The sequence below is a fragment of the Quercus robur genome, chromosome 10, assembly GCF_932294415.1.
Source record: "Quercus robur chromosome 10, dhQueRobu3.1, whole genome shotgun sequence".
Classification (NCBI taxonomy): domain Eukaryota; kingdom Viridiplantae; phylum Streptophyta; class Magnoliopsida; order Fagales; family Fagaceae; genus Quercus; species Quercus robur.
In genome coordinates this window covers 53879381-53891555 of record NC_065543.1, presented here as the reverse complement: position 1 = coordinate 53891555, position 12175 = coordinate 53879381, and the positions used below count along the sequence as shown (strand labels likewise).

Here is a 12175-nt window from a genome sequence, read left to right as displayed (position 1 = left end):
TTAAGGAGATTAAGTATATATTTCTGAACTAAATCTTTTATGGGACTTGCAACTTGCAAACTGTGGTCTGTCAATGTCAAGACTTAAGGTCAAGGATATTATTTAAGGGCCATGGGCCCCATGAAGCCCTAAAATATAGAAGATAATTTGTAATTGTAATCCTGATTATATTCTTCTTGAGTGAGCTAGAAAAGATGTTGGGTTGAGATCATTTGCAAATGCTTCTAACACCATAATTATATGCAAGAAACCCAAAAATTGCCACTAGTCTTGTTAATGCCTTCAATTGGGATTGGTCGAATGCTAAGATTGTAGGTATGAGGTCTTGCTTTTCATGGTGTCAATCGAATGCTTATTAAATAATAATATTTGTAATAATTGTTACAATTGAAGCCTTGAATTTAGTTTGCTAATCTTTGAGTACCCATTAACAGAAATAAAAAATTGTAAATAATAAAAACAAGCCTTGAATTGAGTTTGCTAATCCTTGAATTTAGTGTGCTGACAATGATATGGATGAACAAATCATAAAATTGTTTTTACTTTCACTAGATGGCATGCCAAGTAGGTTTGTGTTTAGATCAGTGATATTGAGACTCTAGTCAACTAAGCCTACCTAAGCCTCTTTCTGAATGCTTTCCCACCATAAGTTTCATTTTAGGATTTCATGATGTGATTTTTCTCTTCAAATCTTTAAGTTTGCTGTCATCACTATGATGCAGAGCATAGTGACAACTAATCTGGCAGCCACATAGGTGACATGTGTCATTTATTTTTAAGTCCAGTTGTCTTTTATTTATCTTTATTATTCAGTCAAAGTTAATTATGAGTCTTGCTGGTAGTTGTTCCAGACTTCCAGCTTAATAAATTTGATCATAGGATGATGTGAAGTCAATCTAAGGAATTGTCATCTGTGTCGGAAGTTGTCAAGCATTTAATTGTAAGAGCATCCGCAGCCGGAAATCCCATCCTATTTTATTTTACCATCCCAAAAAGCAACTTTATCAATTATACCATACAATTTTACAACATACTCAACATCCCAACTTTTATTTTCCTATTCTACTCTTTAAAATAATATATCCCAAATCCATATCTATTCTCTCCCATCTCTCTCCTCTCTCTCTGATTTTTAACTCTCTTCCTTTGTCTCTCTTCCACTGAAACCACCACCACCAACTTTTATTTTCCTATTTTACCATAATAGTTCTCTTTTTCTCTTCCTTTTCTTCTCTTCTCCCTCAACTTCTAGCACCGGCCTCAACCTCTAGCAAACCCATACCCAGCAAAATCACAACAAAAAATCACCCAAATCAAACAAGCACCAGAAATCCACCTGCCACCCCAACAAAATCACAACAAATCTAAACATGTCGCAACCCAGAAGAACAAATCTAAAAATCACAAAAAATCACAGCAAAATCCACCTCTTCCTTAAGCCGTCGGTCAACCAAAAAAAAAAAAAAAACACACACACACACACACACAGAACCCAGATTGCAACCCAGAAGAACCGAATCGCAACCCACTTCGGCGGCGCTTTTTGACACCAGACTCTCTACTTCGGCGGCGCAACCCACTCTTAACCCGGATCACAACCCACTTCAGCGGCGCTTTTTGACCCGGATCGAGTCGGAGCTCTCCAACATCTGCGATGAAATCCTCAAGCTCCTTGACACCAAACTCATCCCTTCTGCCGCCACCGGTGACTCCAAGGAGACGAAATATCAGCAAGAATTTCACCATGAAAACCATTAAAGGGCAGTGACAAAATCCTAAGCTCAGTAAGCTGAGCAATCACAAGCAACAGCTTCCCAACCAATTTTCCACTACTAGTCCAACAGTCCCTCCTAGTCCCAAACCCATAAAGCGGAAATTGAGCAAAGTTGGAACAAGAATTACCTTTGTGCTCATTCCCAGTAATGTTCAGTGAAACTACACGGGAATTATAGTCACAGGAGAGACCAAACCACGGGCAGTAATCATCAGAGTCCTAAGTAGAGAGCAAAGCTAATGGGTCAAAGACCGAGTTCTTCAACTGGAGGAGCACAAAGAGAGAGAGACGAGAGAAGTTAGAGAGAGAGAGGGAGACGAAATACTCAGAGATGCTACAATGACACAGAGGAGAGAGAAAAAATAAAAGGATTAAAATATATTATTTTGGTTTGGCATAGCGCTACAGTGCCATCTTACCATCCTAGATGGCACTGTAGCGCTATGCCAAAAAAATTTGGCATTTCTCAGTTTTAACCTTCCAGTTGCTAGCATGTTTTTGGGCCTAAATGCTAAATGTACCTTACATTTGACATTTAGAAGGCCCACTGCTGATGCTCTAAGCATCTATTTCACATGCAATGTATTCACCTATAAATATTAATGAGAAATTAGAAGAAGGTAGGGAGTTTTTATTCAGAAAATTATTTGCAAGTGTCCTTGCTTTGGAGTTGAGCAATTCCTCCTAACAATCAAGTGTGTGACTTGGTACCGTTGAGTGACATCCACGATTAGTAGCGTTGAGTGGCATCCGCTACCTCCAGTTGAGTGGCAACCCAAAACTATTCAACTTATCATTTGATTTAATCTTTGATTTAGCCAACCTAACAGATCTCATTTTGTATCACATTGGCAATGACATTTTGCCCCTAAAATATCTTGATTGGGTTATATAAAACACCAATGAAGCTAGCTATCTGATCTCTATGGACATTCAATGCTTCCCCTCCTTAAGTAACTGTCCTGTATTAATTAGATGATTTAAGAAGCCAAGGTTTGGAATGTATATGTATGTTTTAACAACAACGAATTAAGTTTGTAGGTAGAAACATGTTGTGGCATTAACATGGTTGGAGTTTTGAAAAGTAGCAAATTATACCTTAATATTTCAAAAAAGTCACAAATTAAAACCTGAAGTATAAAAGGTAATGAGTCAAACCTTCAGTTTAATTTGTTAATTTCTTAGTTCATATCTAAACTAAGGAATGGCTAACTTAAGAATTTATATAAAATTACCAATTTCGTCACTCAAACACAGTGGAGCCACAAACTTTTGGAAGTAAAATTTCGGCTATTTTTTTTAATTTAATTTTATTAAATATAAGCATAATGTGTGTACTACTTTGAATTTGACAATAGTGTCATTACTCATTAGTCAACAAAAGCACTGGCTTTTTTCTTTTAGAAAAAAAAAGCATGGGATTTTGGTTGGGCCCGATGAGATTTGTAAGGTATAGATGTTGGATTTCACAGTTAGAAATTGGAAAGGACTTTGTCTATAGGTCAAATCGGATATGTAATTATTGGAATAATTGTTGGAGACTCAAATGGTGGATATTCAAGCATGATAACTTATATGCTGTTCTATATCTCCATGAATATAGGAACTTTTGCTTGCATTGTATTATTTGGTCTACATACCGGAACTGAGAACATTCAAGAGAGATATCACATTCGAGAGAGATATCACTTTCAAGCCCTTACTTTACCTAAATGAAATCACTGATTTTTATTTTCTATAGAGGGAAAGAGCTGTCTGGTGATCCCTAGGTTGCAGCACATGTCTTGGTTTAGCATCATCTATCAATCTAGAGAAAATTTAGACCTTGATGTGACATGAGCGTGAAAGGGGTTCAAGAATCCGTTTTCTTTTTATAAGGGCTAAAATCATTTATTTTGGACTTTTGACCCTTTGTTGGCTCCTTCCCAGCCTGGAAGTTCGTTTTTGGCTACTAGCTTCTACCACTAGCGCTTGGACTTGAAAGCAAGCTACAGCTACCTTGAATCAATCAATGAATGATGCAATGCGGTTAGATGAAGAAGACTGGCGCCTACTAAAATAAAGGGGAGTAAATGATGAAGACTAAAAAAACGATTTAAGGTGGCATTGTCCATAGAGAAACCACCCCAAAGCCAAGTCACTATGGTATCTCCTACTACAGGTATGGCACTAGCTAAGCTTGTAATTACTATAGCTCCCCAATTTCTACAATTCCTCTTGTTTTGTTTCCCTTTCTTATCAGATAAAAGACAAGAGGCAGAAAATAAATTGAAAGCTTTATCTTTTTTATTTAAATAAATAAATAAAAACTTCATTGATAAAAACATATATAAAATAAAAATTACTACATAAGTCAAATAGGATATGAAAAGAGGGTACAAAAAACCCGTACAACGAATTAGCAATTTGACGCTTTAGTCCACTCAGCAGTCTCCCCAAATTGAAAAAAAGATAATTACTAGATTATATTACACAAAAACAGTAAGGCTTGAAAAAGGGCCCTCTCTTTATACCTCTTTATTATTCAATATATAATTACTATGGATTTTGCTAATATGTGCCCTTAGGGCACACAATAATTAACCATTTTTTAAAAAAAATTTCTCAGGAATTGAAAAAGTATTGATAGCATTATTATATAGATATTTAATTATAGAGACAGAAAAATATATAAAAAATATATATGTATATATATATAGAAAATAAAAATCAGTGATTTCATTTAGGGCATAAAGAAAGATTTCTTATTTTCATGCCTCCATTGTCTCTTGCGGGTCGAAGACTCCTATTACAAGTTTGAATTGGGCTTCGTGGAATTAGCTACTATCCATTTGTAATAGATGGAAGAAGGCAAACCCAATCTAGCCCTTTTCAGATTAAACATACGGGTTCGAAGAGAAACTTCTAAAAGTTGTCACGAAGAACTTTATTTTGGAATGTAAAAAATTCCACATCCTTCATGATTCACGTTGTCCCACTCCATTTTAGGCAAGAATAGGTTTTGCTAGTCTAGTCCCATCTTTCTTGAATCTTGACCCACTCCAGCCCAAAGGTTTATATATTTTATTGTTTAAATTATTCATATATATATATATATATATATAATTTAATCTTTTTTTTTTCATCCACATCTCACCTATAATTTATCATTTAAAATTTTAACATTCTCACAGCCATCACAGGGTTGTGACACCCATGATCTAACTCTACCCCACTCCATTGCAACCCCAACTTTAACTAAACGTGTTATTCCAAAAAGAAACATGCAAATTTTTTTTTTTCGAGAAGAAAATAAATGCAAAAGTTAGAGTTAGAAAAGGATGGCAAAATTGAGCTGTTGAATATCCATGAGACTGTACCATGGTACATGACCAGATCTATTTGTGATTAATTTGGAGTGTGAGCCAAATTTCTTGCTGTTTACCATTTTGTACGCCGAAAAGTACAATTAGGATGGATAATGATTGGATAGTGGATACACACCATACTTTTTCAACTTTCTATACATGACACGTAGAAACTTGCCAAACTACCAGTTGATTGTCCTCAATATCCATTTTAAAGTCTATTATTAGGCCTCCAATCTAATTGTCTTACCTAATCCAATTGCAAATATATGTTTTTTTTTTAAGCCTCACTTTTTAATAAGACTAATTAATAGCAAATTATGGACATAACTTTATCTGACGGGCCAGGCATTGAATTTATATCAATGTTGTAGGGATTACCGAAACAAATAAACAAAAACAGTGGGGACAATAGAGAGACAGACAGTACAAACATAAGGCCACCACCACAAGCAAATAGTCATCATGCACATAGAGTGATTACCACGTCCAAAAACAATGGACAGCAAAAAAGAAACTGTCCGAATCAAAGCATAATTCGACTATATATATATATATATATATATCTAATATGCTGTTTACCACATCCTCATCATGAAACAAGACAAACAAAATATTCCCTCTAATCACAGTTTCAAATCTCGCATTGTAAAATTCCATATATGTGTAATACTACTACCATGTGGTCTATATCACAATGTATATCCACTCCAAAACAAAAACATCAGTCATTATCCACCAAATTCCTATCCCTCAATCCAAATCAGACCCCTTTACAGTATACAAAAGCCCCAGAAATGGAAATAAACCCCAACAAACATATAAAGCCAAAACAAAACAAGACAAGGGTATTGAGTTTTTTTTTTTTTTTTTTTTTTTAAAAAAAAAAACTATACCTGGTCATGCTTTGTATGCTTTTATATGAATGTAAACTGGTATAGTTTGGGTTGGGCTAGCAAAAACTATAATGTGTTTAGTTTTTTACTAAACACATGCTACTGAAGAGACCGACATTGGGTAAGAAAAAGTATTGGCATACTGAAAAGAGAGAGATTCACCAACACCCAAAGATTTGCCATCATTGACAAGGCAATCATTAAATCCAAGCCTCCTAAAAACTTTGGGGTTGATAAGCTTGGCTGAGCTGAACCATCCACACTTCAAGTGAATGGCAGCAATGTTGCAACTAGTAGCGCAGACATTCAATATCTCAACTGTGTAGGTGGGAATGCCGCTAGGCAGTGGAGCTGTGGGGCCTTGGTTCACCACAATGTCCGATTTGGTACACTTTTCGCCAAATATTCGGTTTGGTTCCACAATTGCTGTGTAAAGCAAGAACAAATAAGAAAAGGGATCTTTGCAATAAATTCTGGATGGTGAAAGGACACGGCTTATAACATTGATGACACACACACTATTAACAATACACAACAAAAGTATAAACTATAAAGCATTAAAAGTGTGAACACACTTACACACCCACCAACTTTTTTTTTCAATTGGGTTGCATACTTGCATCATCTACAGACAAAATACACTTTTCTGGAGGTGAATTCACGGGAATTCTAGTGTGTAAATTAAATGGGAAACAGACAAAGGAACCCCAAAAGGCCAATGTGGTAGGGTCACCTTTGCCACTTTGCTTTTCCACATATCCCAACTTTTCAACCAAGTCGTTGAAAAAATTGTTTAACAAATATTTATTGATATGATTACAGTTTTTCAACTCAATAATTGTACCCAAAAACAAAAATTATGAAAATTTTTTAACATGGTAATAATAGCAATGTTTGTACTAAAATTAATGAATTCAAATTTCATTATACAATTCAAAGAAACATGTCAAGCTTACAGCTAGCACACACAAAGGAGAGATGGGTTGCTATTTGCTAGTTTGCGCCAAGTCCACTAGGCACAATGCGCACAGCACCTAGAATCTAGAAGGGCTATTATGAGTATACAAGCTAATCAATCAAACCAATCCCAATCAAAAAATTATTAAAAAATTAAAAAAGTGACACACACACACACCCAAAAGAAGAAGAACAAAGGGGTATAAAAAGGTCAAAGATATTTGGGATCTTGTCAAGAAGATATTCTAAACAGTCCTAATAATATTCCTAGGTAGGAGGGGTCCAATTCTAATTTAACAATTCGTGCACACGTTTATAGCCTAACCCATAACTATAAAATAATTGAGTCGTGCACATCTGACACTTAAACAATTATCCCAAATATAATTTAAAACAAAAAAAAACAAAAATCCTTACACCTGCATTAACAAACAAACAAAAAAAAAAACTAAATTAATTAAGGAATTCGAATCTCACCGAGAAGCTTGCGATGTGGATGCTTGATGATATTGGTTTTTCCTTGGAAGATTATTGAGTTCTCCACACCTTAATAATAAAAAAATTAGAGATTAAATTATACTTGGTTTTTTTGTTTTTTTTTTGGTTGCCAAAATAAGAAGGAAATTGAATTATATATAAGAAGAGAACACAGAGGTCCCTTGTGTTTGTGAAAGAGGAACCACAAACCAAACCCACAGAAATTGTTACTATTTTTGAGACACCATAGAAATTATTGAAACATTAAAAAAATATTATACTTAAAAAATAACATAAATACAAAAACAAAGAATGTAACAAACATTTTTTTCTTCTTCAATTAAATAGAATAATAGTGAGAAATAGGAATATAGAAGCAAACCAGAAACAACAACAAAAGCAGCTAAGAACAACAACAGCAACAACGAAGCTAGAGCCACAGCGAGTTTCAACTCTCTCCTCATCCTTCCTTTTTATGAGTCACAGACAAAAACTCGGCCAAATTGCTCTCTCTCTCTTTCACAGAGATACGAAAACCTGAAAACAACAACAACGAAGTGATATGGTCAACAAAGCTATGATGAAATATGCATATATATCACATCAATGAAATCAGGCACAAAGAATAGAACCAGAGCCGTCGATCCGAGCAAAAGAATGGTTCAGATTTGACAACTTAAAAGAGTCAAAAAAGTTTAAGAAAAAAAAAAACAAAGGCCAAAACTCACGGGTGGTGATGGACTAGCCGACTAGGCTTTTAAAGGTCTAGAGTACGTAGACAGAGACTTTTACACTAGAAGTAGGCTCAAAACGACGGCGATTTGAAAGTGAAACCCACCACGTAGCGAAATCTCCATCAACAAAAAAGAGCTTTCTAAAGCAGAACTCTCTAGAAAGTGTTTTGAAAAAACAGATTTAAGAGAGAAACTAAGAGTGAAACCCTATAAATTGGCAGTACTGAGAGAGAGAGAGAGAGAGTAGACAAAGCGAACAGCTACAGAGAGCGCAGAGAGCGAGGCGGTTTTTTTTTTTAGTGTGTGTGTATGCATGCAAAAGCAGAAAAAGAGAGAGAGAGAAAGAGAGACAAACATGGCAGAGTGAGATATGGTGGTGGTGCTTAAGCCACAAATGACAAAACATACAGTACACACTGCTAAAGCAGCCTGAAAATCCATGTATGATTATATGAGAGAGAGAGAGAGAGAGAGAACCTTTTTCGGGTTTGAGAATTTGGAGTCTGGAGAGGCAATGTAAGAGTGAGTTTGTGATTTTGTGGTTTGTGGGGTATATATAGTGAGGGGGATTAGGGCGTGTTTAACAGGTTGGGTTAAGGGGTTAACTAGGGTTAAGGTTGCACGTGGGGTTTAGGGTTTAAAGTGGGAATGATGGGTTTATTGGGTAATGATTGGCTGACTCGCATTTTAGGGTGGGGATGTGGGAGCTATGAGAGAGAGAGAGAGAGAGAGAGAGAGAGAGAGAGAGAGAGCATTCCATTACGTGGGGGTTGATTATGGGTTAAAAGGAGTTCTTAGGAGGGTGTTTGGTTACTAGGGGCACGTTTGGTAGGCTGTAATAGACACTGTAATGTAATAGTTATTCCTATGATATAACTATTCCGTTGTTTGGTTATGTTTTTATTACAATAAATAGTTATTCCTTATGAATAACTATTCTTCAAAATGAAGAATAATTATTCCTTATCAAAAGTACTGAATATATATTCCTTCATGTTATGTAATAACTTTTTTAAAAATTTTTCTAAAAAGCCATTAATTGTCACATCTTCAAAAGGAAATAAAATAAATTTTCTTTATTGTTAATAATTAGCTCCATTTTGAACACTCTAAAATAAGTGTATTTGAGGAAATTTGACTTAAAAATGATTTAATTACACATTCCTTTTATACTCTACTAAATTGTGGATGCATATTCAGAATTTTATTCCTAAATAGTCACCAAACTAATGAATAGTAATATTTATTACATTCCAACTTAATGTATTCCTTGTAATATTTATTCCTATTCCCATGTAATAATCATTACAGTGTACCAAACGTGCCCTAGGAATTTGATGTGCTAGAGTGGGATGGGATCGGGTTAGACTAGTTCGAATTTGACACAGAGGATAAGAGGGGGTCTGAACCTTGAATGTATTGCAAATACTAGAAGGTGTTAACTGGTTGAGCTAAGAAGCTAAAATGGATACCAAATGTAAACAATTTATATTAAAACGAATCACTATTCTTAATAATCCTCTTAAAAGTGGTTTTAAGGACAGTGGATTTAAATTGAACATAAATAGATATGGGTTAAGACATACATGTTAGAAACCAAAACTGATTTCTTATTATTCTTAAGTAGTGTTTGATGGTGATTTTAGGGATTTTGATATTCTATAGTGGATTTGACATGGTTCAATTTGTTTCAACGAAAAATCTTATATGAAGATTTTTTTTTTTTTTGTATTTTCCTATGTTTAGTAGTATAAAAAAAATAGGTTAAAGGAAAATTATCTCTTAACTTCTCTTATATAACTTGACATGAGAGGATAAAGTTGTTTTATACTAAATATTTTTGAAGAACAATTATATCTCACGTAAAGTTTTCAAATCGGAAAATAAAAGATAGTTTTTAAACTCATTTTAAGGTTTCTACTAAATATATAAAAATGAGATAGTTTTGGGCATGTTTTGTAGACAAGTATAATGGCCTAAATGGGAATATACCACAATTTTGGCCATTGTACCTATCTACAAAAAATGCCCCAATTTTTATCAACCAATATCCATCAATAACAACCTACCATTTTTCCTTCTTAAATGGCACGTTCACCATTAAATTACAACATGTTGTTTAATGTTTCATTAATTTCTTCTCCTCACACGTAGGTCTTTTCAATTTTACACTCATTTCCAATATCTATTGCCTTCTTCTATGCTAAATCCTTGCATTGACCACAAAATTCTTCTCTGGGTCAGAATAGATATTTTTGTAAAAACTCAAAATTTGATATATTCCACATCTAGGACAAGGTGCATAAACAGTAACTTTAAATTTTCTTTACTACTTGTATGATAAACTGAAAGTCATGAAAAAAGAATAATGCAATTTATTTCTTTGTTTTAATTGGCATGTGACATAAGAGTACACGTCTACACCGTGATGTAACGAGAAAGCAAAATAGTACATGTACGGATTTGGTCATCACTATAATCTATAGGCATACAAGGTATACAGAAATAACAGAATTGGAAATATACCCAATAACTCAATAACTCATAAGTTTGGTTCAAAAATTCCTATTTACATTAACATAAAAACCAACTTTTATTTATTTTTCATTTTACATAACTACTTTAAAAAAAAAAAAAATACTCACATTATATTATTGATTCTAAACCATATTTCATTAAAATATTACTTGTTTTTCTTTCTTCACACACAAAAAATCAACAACCACCTTCTACTCTCTTCATTCATCATTAGGATATGTAAAAAATTAAATAGTGTCAATGTAAATTTTTCATGATTATGGTAGAAATTTTGCAAATTTACACGTGTAACTTGAATACTTGATTAATATGGGTGACTTTAGAACCTTTTTTTTTTAGTAAACAATAATACTTATTAGAACATATACGAAAATAGTAATACTAGTGTTTTAAACTGGGTTTATAATACATTATATAATTATCTATAAAAGGGTCTAACATTTGTAGTTGTAGATTGAATTTATAAACGGCGGACACTAGAGAGACACAATCAATGTGAGATAAACATCCATTTTTTTTAGTAAACACAATAATACTTATTTGAACACACACGAAAACAGTAGTATTAGTCAAATTGAGCCATTTTTATTTTTTTATTTTGCATTTGGCTGCAAACTAAGATAAATTATTATACACATATTCCCTCTTATAACATGAGTTTTTATAAATAGGGTTACGATTTATATATTTAATACAGGAGATACTATTTTTTGGCCTAATGCATACTATAATAAACACATTTTTGATACATGGGTAGTGATTGGAGAATCAAGAATTTTTTTTGTTTGAGTGCATTATAGTTGATATTCGTAGAATGTCACTAGAGAATGATTTTTATAATAGAGGCCCACAACCTTTTTCTCTTTCGAAGTATTTGTGTATAGATGGGATTCATTCCCTTTCAGGGTATTGAATGGATGTAACGTCGGTACGATTACCCACGCAACAAAATGTGGTCCCAAGGGAAAAAAATTGTGGTTCTCAAAGATAGGTCAAATTGAAATTGTTTGGCATTGGGGGTCAATATCAAGGAACCAAATATGAATATGTGGGTTTAATAATGGGGCAAGTTCAGAGGTGAGGAGTTTTTCAACGCTTGCTTCAACTGTAATTATTATTTATTGTTCGTTCTTGTTGTTAGTTGGTTCAATTGATGAAATTATTTATTACTTGTTTCTTTTATTTTGAGCACGAAACTTGTTTCTTTTATTTTAAAAAAATTACTCTTTTTTTTCTTTTACAAGTTACGAGTTAGATACTAAAAAATTCTTTATTTAAAGTGTGAAATTCACGACTTTCTTTTACTCTTATAACATATAAATTAGGTTGTAAAAAAATTGTGACCATAGCATGATTCACACTGTGGGGCCCGACGACAGATGGGCCAGATCCACCTATTCACAGGAATGTTTAAGGCCCAGGCCGAAGAGGATAGTAGTCCCAGCCCAATAA

General features: G+C 33.8%; 1 protein-coding gene across 2 annotated transcripts; it reads right to left on the bottom strand.

Moving 5' to 3' along the window:
- Nucleotides 1-5744: 5744 nt before the first annotated feature.
- LOC126703211 (TPD1 protein homolog 1-like) lies at nucleotides 5745-8724 on the bottom strand. 2 transcript variants are annotated; one of them, XM_050402167.1, is made up of 4 exons: nucleotides 8663-8724; nucleotides 7834-7988; nucleotides 7452-7520; nucleotides 5745-6443 (listed from the first exon to the last, which is right to left on the bottom strand). In XM_050402167.1, the coding sequence occupies exons 2-4, from the start codon at nucleotides 7913-7915 to the stop codon at nucleotides 6106-6108; spliced, it is 489 nt and encodes a 162-aa protein (XP_050258124.1). In that variant the 5' UTR covers nucleotides 7916-7988; nucleotides 8663-8724; the 3' UTR covers nucleotides 5745-6105. The 2 variants fall into 2 exon arrangements, with proteins under 2 accessions (XP_050258124.1, XP_050258125.1); XM_050402168.1 differs by lacking the exon at nucleotides 8663-8724 and adding an exon at nucleotides 8180-8606.
- Between the last annotated feature and the right edge of the window lie 3451 nt (nucleotides 8725-12175).